This window comes from Embiotoca jacksoni, unplaced genomic scaffold (genome assembly GCF_022577435.1).
Source record: "Embiotoca jacksoni isolate LCO1_2020_lvr unplaced genomic scaffold, fEmbJac1.0.p SCAF_47, whole genome shotgun sequence".
Classification (NCBI taxonomy): Eukaryota; Metazoa; Chordata; class Actinopteri; family Embiotocidae; genus Embiotoca; species Embiotoca jacksoni.
In genome coordinates, this window is record NW_027185400.1 from 1696472 (window position 1) to 1716226 (window position 19755).

The 19755-nt window shown below is 44.5% G+C and overlaps 1 protein-coding gene across 6 annotated transcripts in view; it reads right to left on the reverse strand.

Annotated features, from left to right (window-relative positions):
- Positions 1 to 1435: 1435 nt before the first annotated feature.
- pcdh7b (protocadherin 7b) overlaps positions 1436 to 19755 on the reverse strand; it is a 109434-nt gene continuing 91114 nt past the window's right edge. For 2 of the 6 annotated variants that reach the window (XM_069169768.1, XM_069169767.1), the window contains exons 3-4: positions 7376 to 7394; positions 5970 to 6059 (exon numbers count right to left, since the gene is read on the reverse strand). In XM_069169768.1, coding sequence (XP_069025869.1) covers positions 7378 to 7394 — 17 coding nt within the window. In that variant the 3' untranslated portion in view covers positions 5970 to 6059; positions 7376 to 7377. Of the gene's footprint in view, positions 6060 to 7375; positions 7395 to 19755 lie in introns of all 6 variants that reach the window. The other 4 variants (XM_069169765.1, XM_069169764.1, XM_069169766.1 and 1 more) reach the window with 3 other exon arrangements.

The following is a 19755-nucleotide window of genomic DNA, read 5'->3' on the forward strand; positions in this document are numbered from 1 at the left end:
GTACAGGTGTGCGCACACGTCAACAAGTGCATAGCCACACATTGGATGGATGGAGGAACGTACTGCGAAGAAGAAAAGACAGCTTTGGACATGAGAAGACTTCATAAAGACACTCGACTCTTAAATGTCAGTCTGCTGCATTAACATTCTGCTTTTCTGTCTGAAACATTTACGACTGATCATTTCTCTATGACAACACATTGATCACAAAAACACTTTGTAATCAAACCTTTAGAAATTGACTTGGAATTTAAAGCTGCACTAATGCCTTTTATTTTTTTGATTTCTTTATTTGACCATTGGATCAAATGGCTGTGTGTCATTTCCAAGTGTTTTAGCCGTAAAGATTTGGTCTTCTTCTGCGTTTCTCCTCAGCTTGGAGTTGGTTGGCGTCGTTCAGGTCGATGTTTTCGGTTGTGCCGCCCACAAACTCCAAACTTCAGATCAACCTCGTTTTCGACCGGACTTTTGTACCTTCGTTCACAGTTGCATCCAGAGGATTGTTGGTGAAGTCGCTTCCTTCTGTTCAGGGACATGTCGTCCGTCCTCTTGTCTTTACCGAATGGGTCAAGACAGCGGACATGTTTTTGTTGGAGTCTGGTTGGCTCGTTCACCATCAACCACAGACGAGTGGAATCTGCTTGCCAGGATGGCAGTTTATGAATGTGTGTTCTTCTGTCTGCTGCGCAGGATTCAAATGGTATTATGTGAAATGGGAGAGATTTTTTTTTAATTTGTGGCTCTTAAAGATAAACTTTAAGCTTGAAAATAAACCTTTCAGCCACGCAAGCAACAAATCTGTGATAAATCCACGCTGCATCTTTTGAACGTAACAAAAGCATTTCAAAGCTAACATATCCACAAATTGTCAGAGAGGTTGTAGAGTTTAATACTGAGTGAATATTAGACTTAAATCAATCGGGTGGACAGAAACATGCCTCCAGATGAAAGCTAATATTGCTCTGCTTCTGCTGTCTTTCTTTAGGGAAGCTAATGCTAACACCTTAGCCAAAACTACCCTAATCATTTGTGTACTTGCTTTACCATCCTCAAGTTACCAAAAGTTTAGTTAATGCAGCTTTATAAGTAGTTATGGGCAGAATATACTCGATTATGATTAGTATATTTAATCTTATTGGTGTAGTTGGCGTATGTTAGCTGGGTTGGCTGCATGTACGTAGCTGGAATACCTTTGCTTACAACGTACATATAATAAGTCACGTTATTATAGGAACTATCCAATTAAAAGTAGAGTACAAAAAGATAAGTGGTTATTAATGTGAGTGACTTTAAAAAGCAAGTAATTCGTTGTTTCCATTCACGTCTTAATAAGGGCGTTATCGTGTTATGCTGCTGCTCTTTGAGTCGTAGCCTACTTTTCATTTATTTATTCTTTTACCAAAACCATATACACATAAACAGACTGGGAAGACAGTTGTTGTTTTACCATGTTATATTTTAATTTCTGCAGAGACAAAAATGACAAGCAATTTATTTACATAAACCTGTACAAAAGCAAATTAAATTATGTAAAATATCTCATAAATAGAAGTGGACTTGCGTTCAATACACTTTGCCATGTTCAGCTAAGCTGCGTGCATAGTGACTCATATTAAACGATGATAAATTTGTTCCTCGATTTCTATATCAACATCCAAGTTGCAGGACAAATAGTAATGGTTAATATTACAAATTCTCAGTACACACTGTGAATGCTATACGAATAGAGGAGAGCGCGGGCTGAACACACACCTCGAGCAGCAACCAGATCCAGATGTTTTGATGGCAGGTGTTACGTACCTTATGTCTCCTGTCAAATGTTAAGAAAATTCCAACATAATACCACCTGCTATTGTCCAGATTTCTGCAGCTCTTACCCCAGCTAATAGCAATGATAATAAAATAAAGTCCATCACTACTCAGGAAACGATGTAGTGTACCGTCTGGACTCAGTGTAGTTGCCAGCTGAATGGCAATTGTTCTCTCATTTCTTCTCCCGAGTCCTTGTTTTCACTTTATCTGATCTAGAAATTCAAAGCAGCACCTTGCAACATCACAGCGAACCCCTGTGCCGCGTGTTATTTGTAGGACAGGGTTTCATCATCTACCGATATGCATGTACTGTAAATCTGTGTGTATGAGTTGTTGTGTTGCACGGCTCATGCTGAGGTGTGTGTTCTGTCAGCACCTTCTCCCTTGCAGCTTTTTTTTCACCAACTTCCACTCCTCCTAGTAATCCGTCACATTAGCATTTTTATCTCTCGGCTCCCTCAAACTCTGAGCAGTCAAACGTCTCCAAGCTTCTTCTTCTTTTTCTTTTTCTTTTTTTTCTTTTTTCCTACCTTTCTCCCGCCTCTGTATCTTTCTATGCTTCTATATTCTGTCCTAGAGCTTGTTTCATGCACAAAGAAGGTTACTTGACCTCTGATGTCACACATGTACATGAGCGGAACACGACAAAAAAATCCATTATATCATTATTATTTCTACCAACAAGCAACTTTTGAATGTACCTGTACTCATTCGGTAATGCACTAAGCTAGGAATGGATATTTCAACAAGATAATTAAACCCAATGAACAATAGCCATTTGAGTATTAGACCTACAGGCTCACTGACATTTGACTGGTCGTCCACCAAACAGCCTTTTGACATCATGGGATTTCATCTAAGATATGCAAATGTATTTCAGTCCTTAAATGCCACCCCACCTACTTTTGTGTCAGCATGTCAACGTAATTGTTTATGCACCATTCCAAACCAACATTTAATCATACCAATTGGTATAAAAAGGCACAATTGCATATTTGCATTCACTCTAGTGTTTTTTTTTTTAAGTTTTCTTTTTTCAGAAGCACTCTAAATATACAAAGTGGCACCAGATAAAGAAAAAAAGTAAAACGCATAGTACATTGTCATGATCATTTCCACAGTTTTGACTGTTATTGTGTAACAAATCGATGTATGAGATTAAAAAGTAAAATATAAGAGGAAGATAAAAAACTTTCCTAATTTTGCGGTATAAAGTTGATGTAAAAGAAACGTATGAAAGATTTGTGTTTGTGTTGTGATATAAGAGACGACAAATAAGTTTAGTATGACAAAATGTATGAGAAGAAACCAAAAGAGTATGGTCTTAACTGATGTACTAAGTTGTACTACATGGCTAATGTCTCATTAGGTATAACAAAAGCAAGCAACAGGATGGATTTCCATGTTTACAGGGATAACATTTTTTTTGTACATTTTGTTTTACAGTTTTTTTCTTCTTCCTTCTCAGTAAGTGAAGTAAGTTCCCATTAAACGTGCAGTAAAAAGTAAATATTCATGTATACAGTTGATAAGTATAGGAGCACTTTCTTTCAAACAACGAGTAGTACTTACAGACTATAGATTGCCGGGATGCAGAAAAAAGCAGCTCCGGTCAAACCAAAGGGGTTTTGCTAACATACAAAAAGTTCCATTGCATCTGATATTCTTTTGCTTTATTACAGTCATGAGATTTTGCGCCTCTGTAGCTGCAAAAAAACAAAACAAAAAAACAAACAGAAAATTCACCGTTGACAAGGAGGCACAACATCTCAACATTATCACGTGTCTGTGTAAGTGGTAGTAAAACGTCGGCTCTGAGGACGTAATGGATGTTTTGTTGAGACATCACATTCTTATCGTTCAAACTCAATCCTTCATTTAATAAAAAAAAAACAAATTAATGTGTACTTAAAGCAAAGTTCTCCCGGAAAGCTCATTTTTTGTGTGTGTCGGGGGGGGAGGGGGGGGGGTGCTTCATCCTGGTCACGAAGCTTTGGTTTGACCTTGACACCAATTTTCTCAACCTGTAATTCCCCAAAAAACGTCCTGCTCATTCAGACGTTGCTTGTTTTTTTTCCCTTGATTGTTCTCCATTGAGCTGATTCTTACATTCATGCTCAAAGATGCCGTGTACTTCTAGAGAAAGCAACATCTGCTTAGTGCTAAAACGGACTCGAGGAGTCAGCCGTGTGTGTTGGTTAACGTCACCTTGAAGGCTTGAGGAGAAGTGAAAAAGAAGTTGATGCTTGTTGGTCACATGTACATTATGATATTTATTGCTCAGTCCTATCACACAACAACAACACGCACAAAAAAAAACAAAAAACGGGGAGTAACAGTAAAAAGCTGCCCTCGCAGCTGTTTTAGGACCAACTTGGCCATGTTTATGCCCTCCTATAAGCCTATTACTGGTGTACGTAGGGTGGCCTATACAAACACACTATATACTGCATATCTGGCCCATACACACACACACAATTTCAATTTCACCTCGATAATTTTAATCTCATGCCACACACTGTGCTTACCCGGGAGTTTCAGTCAGTGTAGCAGTGCCACTGGCCTCACTTAAAATGAATCAGCTTTTTCTGCCTATGCATGTGTGTTTGAGAAAGAGAGGGCAAGTATTACAACTCGGTATGAACAGTAGCATCACCACTAGGGCGATCCAAGAATGTACAACCGTGGCCACACATGCTTTTCCAGCCAATGCGATAATGTAGGTCTAAGATCTTCCATTTCTCCGGAGGGTTTTGGTCTCAATCTCACCAATCAAAGACAAAGAACGAGAGACTGAGGAAAGGTAGCGAGACAAAAGGATAATGAGAGCACTTAGCACTGTTGCTATGGTCCGATGGTTTATGTACAGTGAGTGTGAAGAGTGTGTACACTGGTAGGTTAGAGTCAGTCATTGTAGTCCACCAGCGGGTTTGTGGCCTAACCACGGTGTTGTTGCAGCAAATTCCATTGGCTCTCATTTCCGTCCAAGAATCTCCGTATCGAGAGAGGACTGAGTATTTAAAGCTTAGTCTTTTCTGTCCTCGTAAAAGTTGAAAACGGTCAACTTTCGGTCTGCAATCACAAACCGTAAAGATGACAGAATCCGTGGTCAGTATGATACCGTAAGATCATTTTGTCCGATATATGACTCCGGCCTCGGAAAGTCGCGGCCGGACGGTTGCACTGTTCGGAAATAATAATTATAACAATAATAATAATAATAATTAAAAAAAAAAAGGCATATCCAGACACGCTTCAAAGTCAAAATAGTCTACATGTACAGCTTTGCGTCTAGAAATAAAACAGAAAAAGAAATGGTCTCTTTTTGTACAGTGTCATCTTCAGTGAATGGGGCCTTCCGTGGGAAACAGTGGGGGGTAATGCATGCATGTACTGTATATGTAAAATGAGTTGATTACTGTACAGATTGACTGTCAGGCAGCAGAGTTGTGTCCCAAGAGCTCGACTCGCCAGTAGGATAGCCTCACTGAAAGTTCAAGCGGTGCCATCCAGAGTTCTTCCTCCTCCTCCTTTCTTCCAGGGTCACGGCCGGAAGTGGCACTTTAAAAATGGTACTGTGTTTACATATCCACTTAGATTTTTCATTAAGGAGCTGTCGTAAAAGTCTTTGGAGAAAGTTTAGTCCTACCTTGCGTAGAACAAGGGTGGCTAAAAGCTTCTAGAGCTGTAATGGTGGTGGGTAAGCAGCTATGCTCTGAGTTTTATTTGAATGCCACGTGTTGCGGCACATGAGGTGTGTTTAACCCTCCCAGCTCACAGGTACACCTCCCGTCGCGTTAGAGTACCACAGGATGTGGGCTTGTACTCCCCGGTGGGTGCGAGGGGGATCTCCTCAGTGGGGTGGCCCAGTGCCTCCTCGCCGCCTCCCGGCGAGCCGTAGGAAGGCGAGCCGAAGGCCTCGTAGGAGGAGGAGGAGGAGGCCATCTTCTTGTTGAGCAGGTTGCGATTGCGGTCGCCCATCATGTGAGCAGCGGTGGGGTCTCCGTTGGCCATAGCGGCCATGGCGAGGGTCTCTTGGCTGCCGGGCTGCTCGGTGCTGCTGCTGCTGCCGCTGCCGCCGCTCATGAAAGTGGAAAGCTTTGGTTGTTGGGGTGTGGTGGTTGACTTGGATGGCCGTCGCTCGGGCGACGTGCGCACAGGCATCCAGCAGGAGTCCGAGTGGCCGTACTCGTCGCATTCCCGGGTGCACTTGCCAGTCATGGCTACGTCAGGCAAGGGCCGGGAGTCTAGAGGAAGCAGAGCAGAGAAGAAGAAACGTAAATGATACTGTTTGTTTCCCTAAAGTGGGATATTTGATGATAAACTAACAATGAGAATGATAAACTTTCCTGCCACTAAGTGTTTGTTGTGGTATGTGTCACATGATTTGGCTGTTATGAATTTGTTCATTAGATGCGTGAATCTGTATTTTTTTTTTTTCCTAATGAGGTCATCAGCGCATCTGAATGTTAATGGAAGAAGGTAGAAAACAATAAAAACTGGTCACGATGGTTACCAGGCACCTTTTTCCACAGCTTGGTATCCGTTCTGATTTATCACCAGTGAATACAATAAAGCTCTTGCGAATAAGCTTTGCGTTGGTTTTCATGCAGAACCCATATCACATCACAGAAACGGTAACGAAAAACAGCAATGAAAAGAAGACTCCATTGGCTACGACAACAGCCTCAAACTAAAAAACAGTGGCGTGAATCAGACTTGAAATAATGTCATGCTGTAAAACGCGTTTGTGCTGAGAGGGAGGGAGGGGGGGGAAGAGGGGCAGCGATGAAGAGAGAAGGGACGAGGTCAGTTTGTGTTTTTCAGCTGGCCTTCATCTAAAATTTAAGATGCACAATTTGGCCCTGGTGTGTGTGTGTGTGTGTGTGTGTGTGTGTGTGTGTGTGTGTGTGTGTGTGTGTGTGCGAGCGAGGTAGAAGCAACCAACAACACCCTATTTTTCTTTTCTTTTTTCGGTGATTGACAGACGGCAATCACGTTCTGATCTAAGTAGCTTAATAGCTTTGCGTGGCTCAAGCGCTCTGATATCCTCTTAAATCCAATAATAGGGGTTTTAACCAATTACCTTGCTGGGCGCTGGCCTCAGATTAACTACGTCTGGTTTATTATTGTAGAAAGCAAATTATGTACTTACAATGCTACGTCAGCACAACAGGTTCGACAGACAGCCTACTGTCAGTGACTGCTGTCACACAAGTGCAAATGTGGGGAAGATAATTAACCAAAATACAAAACCCAAAGCTGATGATTTGGTTCAAAATGAGGCCAAAAACTGGAAGGAAGGGTAGGAAAGAAGGAGTCTGCCCCACAGCCCGAATGCTTAGACATTATACAGTGCCAGAGTTAATACAAGTGCCAGTGTTAAAGCTATGTTAGATGTAATTTATTCATGACCTGATGCAAAATATGGAGAATCAAAAAAATCAAGCAAAAGCGAGGGTGAGTGCAAACCAAGCCAAGCATGCCTTTGCCCATAGTTGTAAAAAAAACAAAAAACAGAACAAAACAAAACAAAAAAAAAGGAGTTTGGACCATGGCTTACTTTTAATGCTCTTTTTCTCCTGTAAAAGAAAAAAAATAGAACAGAAATCACTCTTTAGGTCTATCACTTATGCAATAATGTTAATATATGTAACTGTATGAGAATCCTTGAGCAGCATTGAGACGGTGACTGAAAGACACAATGGCACCAAAAAAAGGTGTTATGCAGAGCGAGACACATGACTGAGGGACACAATGCAGCCGAGACAGGGACAGCAAAGAAAAAGGGCGACAACAGAGGGGAAAAAACAGAATGAGAGTCCTCTAAAGTCCTGCCGAATGTGGTTTCTTTTTTTTTATTATCAACAAATGAATCACTGCTTCCACTACGAATGCCTTTCAGCAAAACATTCAACATTGCTCCAAGAGTGCCATTCCCTATGCTGGTGGAAATCTTTTTTTTGTTTTCTCTCCTAAACACCTATTGAAATCCGTTTTCATGTCGAAAATTACCTTTGTAAAGCATCAACTAATGATCGCCAGTCGATGTCCAGCCAATGCTTCAGGGAGCAGCTGCCACTCGATAGAAAAATCAAATAACTTTTTGCCATTAGCGAGCCTACACAACAAGTATTTCTGTTTAATGAATTGTAAAGAGCTGAATAAATGCGCGGAAAGGCGAGGGAATGAAACAGAATAGAGAGATGCAACTACGATCACAGTTAACATGCCGGCTGATGTGATGAAAATGGTAACCGTTGCTTTAGACAGATCCACGGCGTGCCTGCCTCTCCCTCCCTTTTTTCTTTCCTGTCTGCCTCGGCTTGACAAACACAGCCATCAAAGAGACAAGCGGATACCAGGTACTGATTGTCTTGCTCATTTACACCTACGATTGAGCCATCAGGCTACCCACAATGCACAGCGGCTCTCTTGAGGGGCTTCCGTGCCCTGCTCCTGAATGCTCATCCAATTGGCTCCTCACCTCAGACACATTCAGACAAACTCCTATAAAAAAAAAATTAAAAAAAAAGCAGCAGGGAGGACCTATTGCTTCCTCCGGCTCTCATGGGGTAAAGCAGCCAACCTTCAGCGGCACGTCAGCTGCCCCGCGCAGCGCAATGCTGAGGTAGTTAGCCCGCGCTCTGTGTGTTGTACATGCTGAAAGGAGGCTGATTTCCTAGCCATGGTCCATTGACTCTGCAGGCTTGCTAAAAATGAAGACATTTCCCACTGAGCTAATGAATTGGGCTGCTGTACTAAAGCAAAACTGCTTTTTCTTCCCCTTCTTTTCCTCTCTTCTGAAGTGTCACCTCCCCCTGAGGTTCGGCCATCAATATGAATACTTTTGAAACCACTTAAATCTGTCTGCTCCTTCAGCTTTGGACAAACAGCGTTGTCTTTAGCCCTGACTGAGGCTGGCTGAGGCGATGCCAAATTAATTTTAATGTCCAGTTAACATCAGATTTATTTATCTGGGCAAAAAAATGAAAGAAAGAAACAACACCCTTGCTTTAAATCTGAGGATGCAAGTGGGAATAATAAAAGCAAAGGTTATAATATAGCTGGGGAAAATTAATTACATTTGTTTCGAGACACGCAACGTTGCTTCCAAACATATCCATAGGCCTTTTCGAGACCTGAATCAGAAATCAGGACGTAGAAAATATCTTCAAAGAAAAGCCCTTCGAGCGCACGCAGACTTTTGTTGCATCTTCACAAACATCCCGTGAGCACCACACCACCAACCAACCGCACACACAATGGAAGTGGGTCACTCTGGAGCCTCTATCCCAGGTTACGTCGCCCCCACCCGGGGGTGGGGGGGGTGGGGGGAGGGGGCTATGGCCTTTATGTTTGGGGATCTCGCTCCATCGCTGGGAGACAAGAGCCGGTCTATTAGACCTCTTCTGCATTTACTCGTAAGAGGCTTGTGAGCCGTAGAAGGCTGGTGATGGTGAAGCAGGGAAATTGACTGACACGTGAGTTCGAGCCGCAGCTTTCGCCGAGATTGTAATTCCACACGGACAAAAGTCGCGCGCTGCCGGAGCGATGATTACCCGCCGAGATGCCACTGTGCGACGGCGCTCCGAGATATTAGCGCCCTCATACTGTGTGTGCATTTGGAGTTTTTATAGAAAAGACTTAGTTCATTTGTGCGAGGCTGAAAGTGGGCCAGTGGCTGCACTGGTTTGAGCTGTGGCTTTTCTTAGCTGGCTTTAGTCAGCCACCCTATCAGCTGACTAGCTTACACTTTGGATATTTCAAAGAACCTCCCCTGCTGGGATACAGCGGCAATTTGATGCGGTGTCTTTAGCACTTGCTAAGATGTTGCAGTGGTAGGGGGGAAAAAAAAAAGGGAGGAGGAGGCTTTGACTGTCATCGCTTGCGGGCACATGCGCTGATGTCTGTTGTGTGGCAATTTCTGAGCCATTACGGTTTATTGTGTTTGTTTGTGCCACAGCACCGGACTGTGTTTGCACTGTAGCATGTCAGCAAGTTTGCTTGCCAGTCTGCATCTAATCACCGACTGTCTTTAATTTTTGAATCACTGCTTAGAAAAAAAAAAAAAAAAAAAAAACAGGCCGAAGCCCTATGACCGTTTTGCCGTCTCATTTCCGGCCCGCAGATCCCCCAAAAAATAGCTGAGGAAGCAGAGGGAGAGAGATGATGAAAAAAAACAAAGCACAGATGATGTGCCTGCATGCATGCATTGTTGTGTGTGTGTGTGTGTGTGTGTGTGTGTGTGTGTGTGTCAACGCTGTGCCTGATAGACATTGCACTTGGCTGCGTAGCAGATAGGGGTCACAGCAGAAAAAGGAGGAGGAGGGCATGAGCGAGAGGATGAAGACAGGAATGATGTGGAGAGCACGGGATAGAGAGAGAGAGAGAGAGAGTAAAGGAAAGAGAAATAGATGGAGGGGGGAGAGAGGGAGGGAAAGAGAGAGAGAGAGAGAGTGTGTGTTTGCTGAGTATAGCAGGGTCAGGGCATGGGAGAAGGGAAACAGCAGACTGAGTGGAGAAGACAGCATGGCTGCCTCTGGGCCGTCACAGGCCAAACACACTGCCAAAGAGAGCAGCGGAGAGAGGAGAGGAGAGTCGGGGAGACAGGAGGGAGACGAGGAAGAATTGAGGACATTAGCAAAGACAGGAGGCGGGTGGAGGAGGGAGGGAGGGGAGGAGGAGGAGGAGGAGAAGAAGAAAGGACAGAAGAGGAACAAGAGGACAGAGAGCGATGATAAATGTAACTTTGATAACGGAAGATGTACTGGAGTCTAAATAAATCCTGGTAACGTTCTCCCAGGTCACTCGGTGTGCTCTCTCGCACGCACACATTAACTCATCAATCCCAAGACCTTGATTTAGCCTGTTTTAAAGGTTCTAATTATCTCTCCGACAATGAGATCCAGTGTGCGGCTAGAAAGCGAGGCGCCGCTCACCTCTTCACTAACTCAATCTAATATGCTTCTATCTCATTCCCTACATTAAGAAGTGCAAAAAAAAAAAATCAAAAAAAATAAGAAGCCCCTTCTCTCACGTCCAAATGCCATTTACAACCATCCGCATGATTTCAATTTGAAACCAAAGTGGAACATCTCGATCACGACATGTGAAAAAAAAAAAAAAAAAAAAGAGTTTTCAGAGGCCAGGCCAAAAAACAAAAAGGCGCCTGTGTGAGGACACCGAGTCGAGTTTGGAAATGGGCTTGTGATTGCTTTGCACCCCTCATCAGAAGGCCCTCCCTGTATGGACAGATCTATTTTGCACGGCGGAGCAATCATGGGCGAAGATGACAGTGTACATTGCTGGGTGTCTCACAGATTACTCCATGTGGCTGGAGAAAGAGGGGGAGGGGGGGCATGAAATATTTATTCTGAAAAAAAAAAAAGCGGCTTTTGGAAGAGAGAGGAGCGAGAAAGGAGACAAATGAGAAGTGATACAAGGAGATGGCGACTAAAAAAAAAAAAAAAAAAAAGCTGGGGATGAAACTCGAGCCAAAAACAACACCAAAGAGAGCCGGCGTTCTCCGTCGCTGCTCAGCAGTCGTCTTTCTTGTTTCTCCCTTTCTACTCATTCGCGCCTCTAATAAGGTCCCATTTAATTAGGTGAAACTTGGCGACTAATTACGGTGTGAGAGCAAGTCTCCCTGTGTTTGACTGTCTCACTTTGCAGGGGCCCCCGTGGCACTGCCTCGAAGCCGAGGGGTCCTCGGCATCAAAGACATACAGGCCGACGTGCACACACACACACACACACACACACACACACACACACACACACACACACACACACACACACACACACACACACACACACACACACAGCTGAAGGTGGCTGTGGGGAATAAAAGGAAGGAAACGGAGAGAAAGAGGGAAAAGGAAGAAAGAAACGGCCCGAGAGGAGAAGATAAGGTGAGGGAGGAAGTGTTCCTGAGAGAAAGGAGCGGCGAGGAAAAAAAAAAAAAGAATAGGTGCTAAATTATTAACGGTGACGGCGAGTTCAGACGGAACAATATCCACAGGAAAAAGCGATATTTGTCTTTCTCTCGCTGAGATGTTTGCCAGGCAATTAAGGAGGGATGGAAGCGACGCAGTGGTGCGGTGTGTGTGTGTGTGTGTGTGTGTGTGTGTGTGTGTGTGTGTGTGTGTGTGTGTGTGTAGGGGGGGCGGGGTCCTGGGGAGCGATGACCTTTTGAAAGCTCACGTCGTGCCGTGCACGGCTAGAAACGGCATTAATTGATGGCATCAGCGGTGGAGATTCTATCAGGGGCACAGACACTTAAATCTAAAAACCTCAGACATCTATTCCCTTCATCATCCTGTTGAGGTCTCGTAAAGCGGGCGACCCGGTACGACCTGCGAAAAAAAAGACACGCCCGTCCCAGATAGCGAAACGTGAGATAGCTACGCTTTCGAGGCGTGAAAGTTACACGTTTTCCTGCAGTGGAATTAAAATGAAACTTACGGTTGGGGTTTGGAAACAAAACAACAACAAAAAACAACTCAAACTTAGTTTGTGACTAACGCTAATAATAATATCGGCCAAAAAATTATTTTGTATTTGCTCTCAAAACCTCTGTTGCGGGACCTTCGTCACATGATCCCGTGTCACGTGACATTTAGTTTTGTGCTTTCAGAACGTCTAAATTTAACGCAGACATTTACGTGCGTGTAACTTTTCACCCCCTAGACCGCCTAAAAGCGTGACTATCTCACGTTATTTTCCCTGTAGCGGACATGCGTGTCTATTTCACACTTTGCCGTGATACCTGGTCGAAGCAGGAGGCCAATCGTATCCAAGGAGCATACAAAAACAGACGTTTCATCCCGTCTTAATTACTCTCCTATTAGTACTTCCGTATAAACAACACTGTTTGTGAAGCTACTTGACCCACATTTGCCCTTTTTTTCATAAGCGACATCTTTCCACGTCGCTGTAACTTTTTTTTTTCTCTCTCTCTCTCTTTGGCAGCACTGGTTATAGGCCAGCTGGATGAATGCTGTTGAATGTGGCAGCAGGTGATCTATTCTCTGCCTCCTGAGCTTCTTGAAGTATTTACTACCTGGCAAGGGCGACTAAGGGAATAATCTGGAAACCCCCCACACACACACACCCTCCTGCCATGCCTCGAGAGGTGCAAGAGGAGAGAGGAAAAATAAAAAAGGGGAGAGAGAGAGAGAGTGGGGGGGGGATACAGAGAGCTCCGATGGAGTTTTGTAATGAGCTGTCGCCTCCTTTTGCCTCACTTTCCCAGATGCCCAAAATATATATATATACACAAGAGGCTTTGCAAGTCTGTATAGGAGACATTTTCTAGGTTGCAGGGAGATGACGACATCACTTCCATTTCTTCCTTTTTTTTTTAGCAGCCTATACTGTATGCTCACATGCATCACACGACCGCTGCAAGTCGGCATTATGGGTATGATATAGCTGCTTTTCCCTTTCAGCTGGGGGTCGATACTCTTTCTGGAAGAATGAATGTACTGCAGGCCGCTCCTGAGGTAATTAATTGAGGAGAGATTAACTAGCATAATTTCATTCTGGTGGCGATCTCTCAGCCAATTATCAAATGCGGCTTGCACTCTGCCTCCCCTCTGCAGACTCTCTCTCTCTCTCTCTCTCTGCGTCACTGCCTCTCTCTGCCCATTTGAACAGTCAGCACTCAAAACCGCAAAGACCCCATAAATAAAGTGTCCCCCGCATGTCGCGCTCCCTCGTTTCGTCTTGCAGACTAATGCACGCGCCTACACACACACACACACACACACACACACACACACACACACGTACGCGCCGCCGCTCGCACAGCAGGGGGGTTTGCCGCGTTTACTGGAAACGTATCGTCTCTCGTCGGTACGCCGCAGACCGCCGGCCCGAGAGCACTTCTGACCCAACCTCGTCTATGAAGGAGAACAACAGCGGGGATGATGTGGAGTGGAGAGGAGACGGCAGAGTGACTCATCCACTCTCCTAATAAGACTGATGGTGCTGGCTTCCTGCCACGCACACACACACACACACACACGCACACACACGCACACACACACACACACGTCTATTCAAACCAACACCAAACTCTCAAGAAAACACTTCCTTGCTATGTTCAACAACCCACAGCATCTTAAAACAAAAGGCGGATTTTCTCCTCTGACTTTGATATTACCGCCGAAGCATTACACTTATAATCACCGTTACAAGCTACAACTCACATCTCAGTGTATGTAATTCAGTTATCCTTGAAAAACAGCAAATTGCAGTACAAAGTAAAGCACTGTGCCCCCCCCCCACCACCTCCTCCTCCCTCCTCTGTTGATGTGTGTTTTTCTTCAGCGTGGCGCTCTGAGCTTATACAGAATACTCTGGGAGGGATTAGAATTAGCTCGCTGTGCTATGGTGCACACATGCAAACACTGCTAGCGCCCGATAAAACAATATGGCAGTCTCAGCTCGTTTTCACCCCACACAGACGCTGCAAACCTTACATTATCCGAGGTGTGTGTGTGTGTGTGTGTGTGTGTGTGTGTGTGTGTGTGTGCGTGTGCGCGCTCAGCAGCAGCAGCAGCAGACGAGAGGACAGACAAACACAGAATACACATACAGCGGTGGTGAGTGTGTAGAAAATGGTAGGGCTTACTGAGCTACTGAGAGTGTGAGCGAAGGGTTAAATCAGTAAAAAAAAAAAAAAATGTTTTTTTTTTTATTATTATTGTTTACTGTTTCTCTAAATTCTCACACACACACACTCACAACACACACACACACACACACACACACACACACCATCTCTCTCTCTCTCTCTCTCTCTCTCTCTCTCTCTCTCTCTCTCCACTCTTTGGAAAAAGAAGTGTCATTGCTTCTCCTCCACTGGTACTCTTATCGCACACTCGCAGGCACACTTGCACAATAGCCTGTTTTACACCATTAAATGGTTATTTGTCAAAATACAATTTCAATTAAATTCTCCCTAAAATAAAAAAAAATAAAAAAGAAAGAAAGAAAAACAACTCTGTGATTTTTTTTTTTTTTGTGGTCCTTTTTACCAATTGTACCCATGAAAAAATAACATCTGAATCACGGGTGCTTGTACAGGCACACTGTGGGTCGAACATGGACAGAGATGGGGGTCATTTTAAAACATGAAAGGAACTGCAGTTGTGGGAGGTGATGGGACTTTTTTTTCTTTCTTTTTTTTTAATCTGATATGGTTAAAACGAACAGGAGCTGCATCGTGCATACAGTACATCATGTTCTGCACATGTTCCCTCCCCCCTTAAGCAGCACATCCTTGAAGAGGAAATGCAGTATTATACCACTCGGCGAAGGCGCTGGCATATTAGCAGCACATTTGCATCAGAATTTCATTATCTGTCCTGCTTACCACAAAAGATTTACTGCGACCTATATATTACAAATTGTGTTTGGGCATTGCATAATCTTTTATTTTAGAAAAGAAAAGAAAAAGGACCCAACGAACGTCTTATTTTACATTTGAAATTATGATAACAATAACAAATAAAAATGCACCTCCTCCTTCTCGGCACCAAACATCTAAAACAAAGGCTCCGCTTGATAAGTAGTTAGCAGTGGCGGGCTAGTTTGCTTGTGAGTCAGCCAAATAACACCCACTATCTCCCATTCTTGTTATCCTGAGTGTGGCAATTAGCTCTCAGCTGCTAGCACATTGTAGGCCAGAGCGAGCTGGGCACGGTGAGTCACGACCTTAATGGAAAGCAAGTGGTGGAAATGTGGTCGGTCTGTGTGTGTAGTGTGTGTGTGTGTAGTGTGGTAGCGGGGTGGGGTGGGGGGGGGTAATTATGCTGACCTAAAGGGACAGGCTTTCAGCATGCCGGCTCATAAACAGGCAAAGTGAGCTCCACTCCGGGGGCAGAAAAAAGGCAAATTATCTGGTGGGCCTGCGTTTCCCCACAGGGGTTCGTTTTCTGTGTTTCAGCAGGTTTTTCCTGGAAGCGTGATGACTTGAGCGTTCTGCCCTGAAAAACTCAGAGCGAAGCAGAGCTCACTTACCGATTCAGGCGGATTAAGTTACCTCTTTTGGAAAGTTCTACCTTTCTCATTAAGTTTAATTTTGTCGGGGTTGTGAGCATTATGCACTTTAAACTAATGTCAGGTTGGATGGCACACTTGTTGCTGTAGCCCCTGAAATCCATTCTTTTCCAAAATCCTACAGTAAAAAAAGGGGGTTTATTCGTGTAGTTTTTTTTTTTTTTTGTCCTTTCCATCATGAAGATTATTAACTCGCATTTGATTATAAAGATATTTGGACACTACTAGACACTACTTGCACCGCAAGGACCCGGGAAACCAAACAATCAGACCGATTTCCGCGGGTTCCCCCCCTCAGGACAGGAGAGAACACCCACTGGGAAGGTTAAAAACAAACTGCATCAAATGGCTGTGCACAGCGCAGCCCCTGATGAAAGTGCTAAAAGGATGTGCCAGTCAGCAAATAGGTACTCCAGCAGCTCTTTAATGTATCCTTGAGTCCAACCAGGGGGCCTCGGCTCTGTAAAACCACCCGCAGTGTTTTGAGTGTTCGGGCTTGAGTGACGGCGTTCGGGAGGCATCCTCGAACGGATGAACGTCTGGTAAATGCCAAATTTTGCGTACAGTCATGTGTCCAAAACGTGTTTCAATATACGTTACGCTGACTAAATGTCATAGTGTAGTGGGCCAGTTCCAACAGGAGAGGCTCGGGAGCTCAGTGAGAATCGAGATCTTTGATTTCTCGAGTGCCTTAAACACTCTCCAGCCACTCCCTCTCAGGCAGAAGCTCAGAGCGATACAGCCCGATAACGCCAAGGTGTCCTGGATTATAGACTATCTCGCAGATAGGCCGCAGTTTGTTCCCTTCTGGAGGAGTATATTGGATTTGCTGCTGCAGAGAGGCACCAAGCTGTCACCTTCCTTATTCAGTCTCTATCTTTGACTGGAGACTCAACTGTGCGTCACGCCACCTCCAGATTTTTCTCTGATGATTCTTTCATTATGGGAGACATCCGTGAGAGGGAGGAGGAGGAGGAGGAGGAGGAGGTGGTGGTGGTGTGTATACGCTGGTGACCATCTGCACACGAGCGTTTGTAAGAAGAAAAGGCTTACAGGGAGGCTCTCTGATGAATGTGACGTACGTAGTGACACCTGTCATCCTCGAATTCTCACCGATCAGTGCAGCGTATGTCTGTACAATCTTCTTCTTTGTAACGTTAAGTGTGTCATACGCTACGAGAAAAGGTTGTTGTTTTTTTTGCATGTTGGGTCAAATTTTTCTGAGTGAAGAAAGCGAAAAGGCCCGTCCGAACATTTCCACTACACTCCCCTCTGCGTTTTGCCTCACCAGCTGAGGGGGTGTCAGCAACAGTGGCTCACTCCACCGTAAACTTTCATCATCACATGATTCTTTCTTGTGAATGCCACGGGGAGGACAACAAGGCTCCTTCTCAGTCATCACTCAAAAGCTGCTTCCCCCGTCCTTGAAGCTCCAAATCTTAAGATTCGAATGCATGCGGACACGTGAAAGCACAAGCTCGTATTAGCGTTTGCACGCATCTCGCAGACAGAATATGAAAAGGGAGCTGATTGGATGTGAAACCCGCTCTGGATTCCAGTCGCTAACCGTGCTCCTCTTTCAACCCGCAACGCCGCACCCCGTCTTAACAGGCCAGTTTAGCAATATAGGAATACAGCGCCGCCGCTTCAGCCATACACTGTGTATTATTTAAAGCACCAGGGGCCCAATTTGTCACTCTGGCGGGCTCATCACAGGCGAACATCCTTTATGAAATGCACTTTTCACGCTGGCTGTCGGAGGGATCAAAGCGGCAGCGGCAGCGGCAGCAGCCCTTGCCCGTTTCTCCCCTCTTCAGTTTCCCTGCTCTGATTCCCACTGACAAAATGAGTCAATTTAAACCAAATGGATCCCCGATCAAAATAACGAGAGAGAGCGAGCGCGATAGACGGGGAGAAGAGGCTCATATTGTGGGTGGGTGAAGTTCGGACAGGTGGGCAGTAACTAGGGAATATGGACACTCAGCCGTCTCTCATGTTGACAGAAAATTGTTGGAGATAGGACAGAAATTACATCATTGTGGCAGAGTTGCAGTTGGTTTTTCAGCTAAATGGAGTCGGTGCTCAGATTTAGTGAGTAAAAAGTCTGAGTGTGGTGGAAACAGCGTTTAGTGTCTGAGCTCTTTTTATAAGCACCACGTTACATACGCCTGTGTAGTCGAGGCCCTGCAGCCTGGGGCTGAACTTTTCTGGCCCGATCTTGACATTTGATAAATTGTGAAAGTGAATTCCAGAAAAATAGAACTCATTTGATTCATCGAGGAAGCTTGTAAACTACAACTGTGAAAAATGAGTATTCGATTTTTAGCAAATATTGTCACAAAACCGGAGCTAGCAGTCAAAGTTAGCATACTTGAGTTTCATCTCGGCTTTATTGAAACTAAATAAACAGCTCGCAAAAACGAGTGCAATGAGAATACAGTCGTTTTTTGGTGAAATGAAATGATATGCTTAAACAAACAAAAGTACCTGACAGCGTTTAGCTCACGGCTTAAACGAGCTTTTTTAATGAAAGTCATCACGGATGAAGAGTCTGAAGCATCTCTTTAAATCCAACACAGATGGGCGGCCGGTCGTGAGTTCAGATTTGCATCAAGAACAAGCATTAGCTTTTAGCTTCATGTGGCTAAGCACTGCTTAAACTAGCTGTGAGCAGGTAGTTGTTTTTTTAAAAAGGGTGTCGGTGAGAATTCAAGTCCGACTCTGAATCACAGATTAGAGTCTGAAGCATCTCTTTCAAATGCTGCACAGACGAGTGGCCGGTTCAAAGGGGTGTTTGGTAAATGGGCTGCGGGGTGGGGAGCTCTCCCAGCGCATACACAGAGCCGGTTAAGCCTGGCTGTTTTTCGAACAGATTTAATTCCCAGCAGCCGAATGTTGTAAGAGAGTTCTAATCTGACATTGATCATTAATTCTCGTAAAAACTCCTGCTGATATTTTGTGCAAATTACACCTTAAAGAGACACTTGAGAATTGTAAATGAATACTTGAAGAGTTGAAAAAGCCTCGCGTTCACCTCGGCATTCTTATTTCTGCCTCCTGATGCTCATATTAATGTGACATTAGATGACACCCAGTATGTAACACAACTTCACTGTGCCTTTTCTTCTTTGCCTTTGAAGCCTGGAAAACATGCTTCATTATTCACCCAGCTTGACAAGCCTATTGCGTCCCCCCTCCTGCCCCCTTCTTCCCCACCTCCCCAACCCCCTTTTTAAGCAAAGCTCTGGACCAATTGATTTTTTTTTTCCTCTTTCTGACTTTTCTTTTTTCTTTTTTCTCTCTTCTTCTTCTTCTTGTTCTTCTTTTCCCCCAGTCCTTGATTCTAATGCTTCTGGGTTGTGGGAAATATTTATTCACATTGATCGACGACAGAGCTGATGGGTCTTTCATGAGCGTCAGAACTCAACCTGTTTTTGTCCCACCGATGTCTCCAAATATCAATCACCCGTGGGAGAAGCACGCGCCGGACTGCAGATTAGGGCAATGAAGCCCCCAAAGGCCAGACTCATTTTCCTACAACTGAATAGAGAAGAGAAAAATATACACCAGACGCCGGCAGTCTGACCCGTGATGGAGTGTTTGCGGATTCTGCGCCGAGTCCTCCGAGCTGTCAGCGGTCCGACACAACGTTCGAAGAGACAGATAGTTTTTTTTTTTGGTTTTTTTTTGCGATTGATTGAAATACCTGGAGCAGATCCAGACAAGCCTCACCCGAAGGTGCGGGATCGTTTGGGTGCCGTGCATGATGTCGTACTGGGAGGCGGGGGGAGGAGGGGGGGGGGCACTCTGTTGATAATTCCTGCATCTGCGTGGTCCCACATTAAAAATGCAACGCCGACAGGATATTTTTCT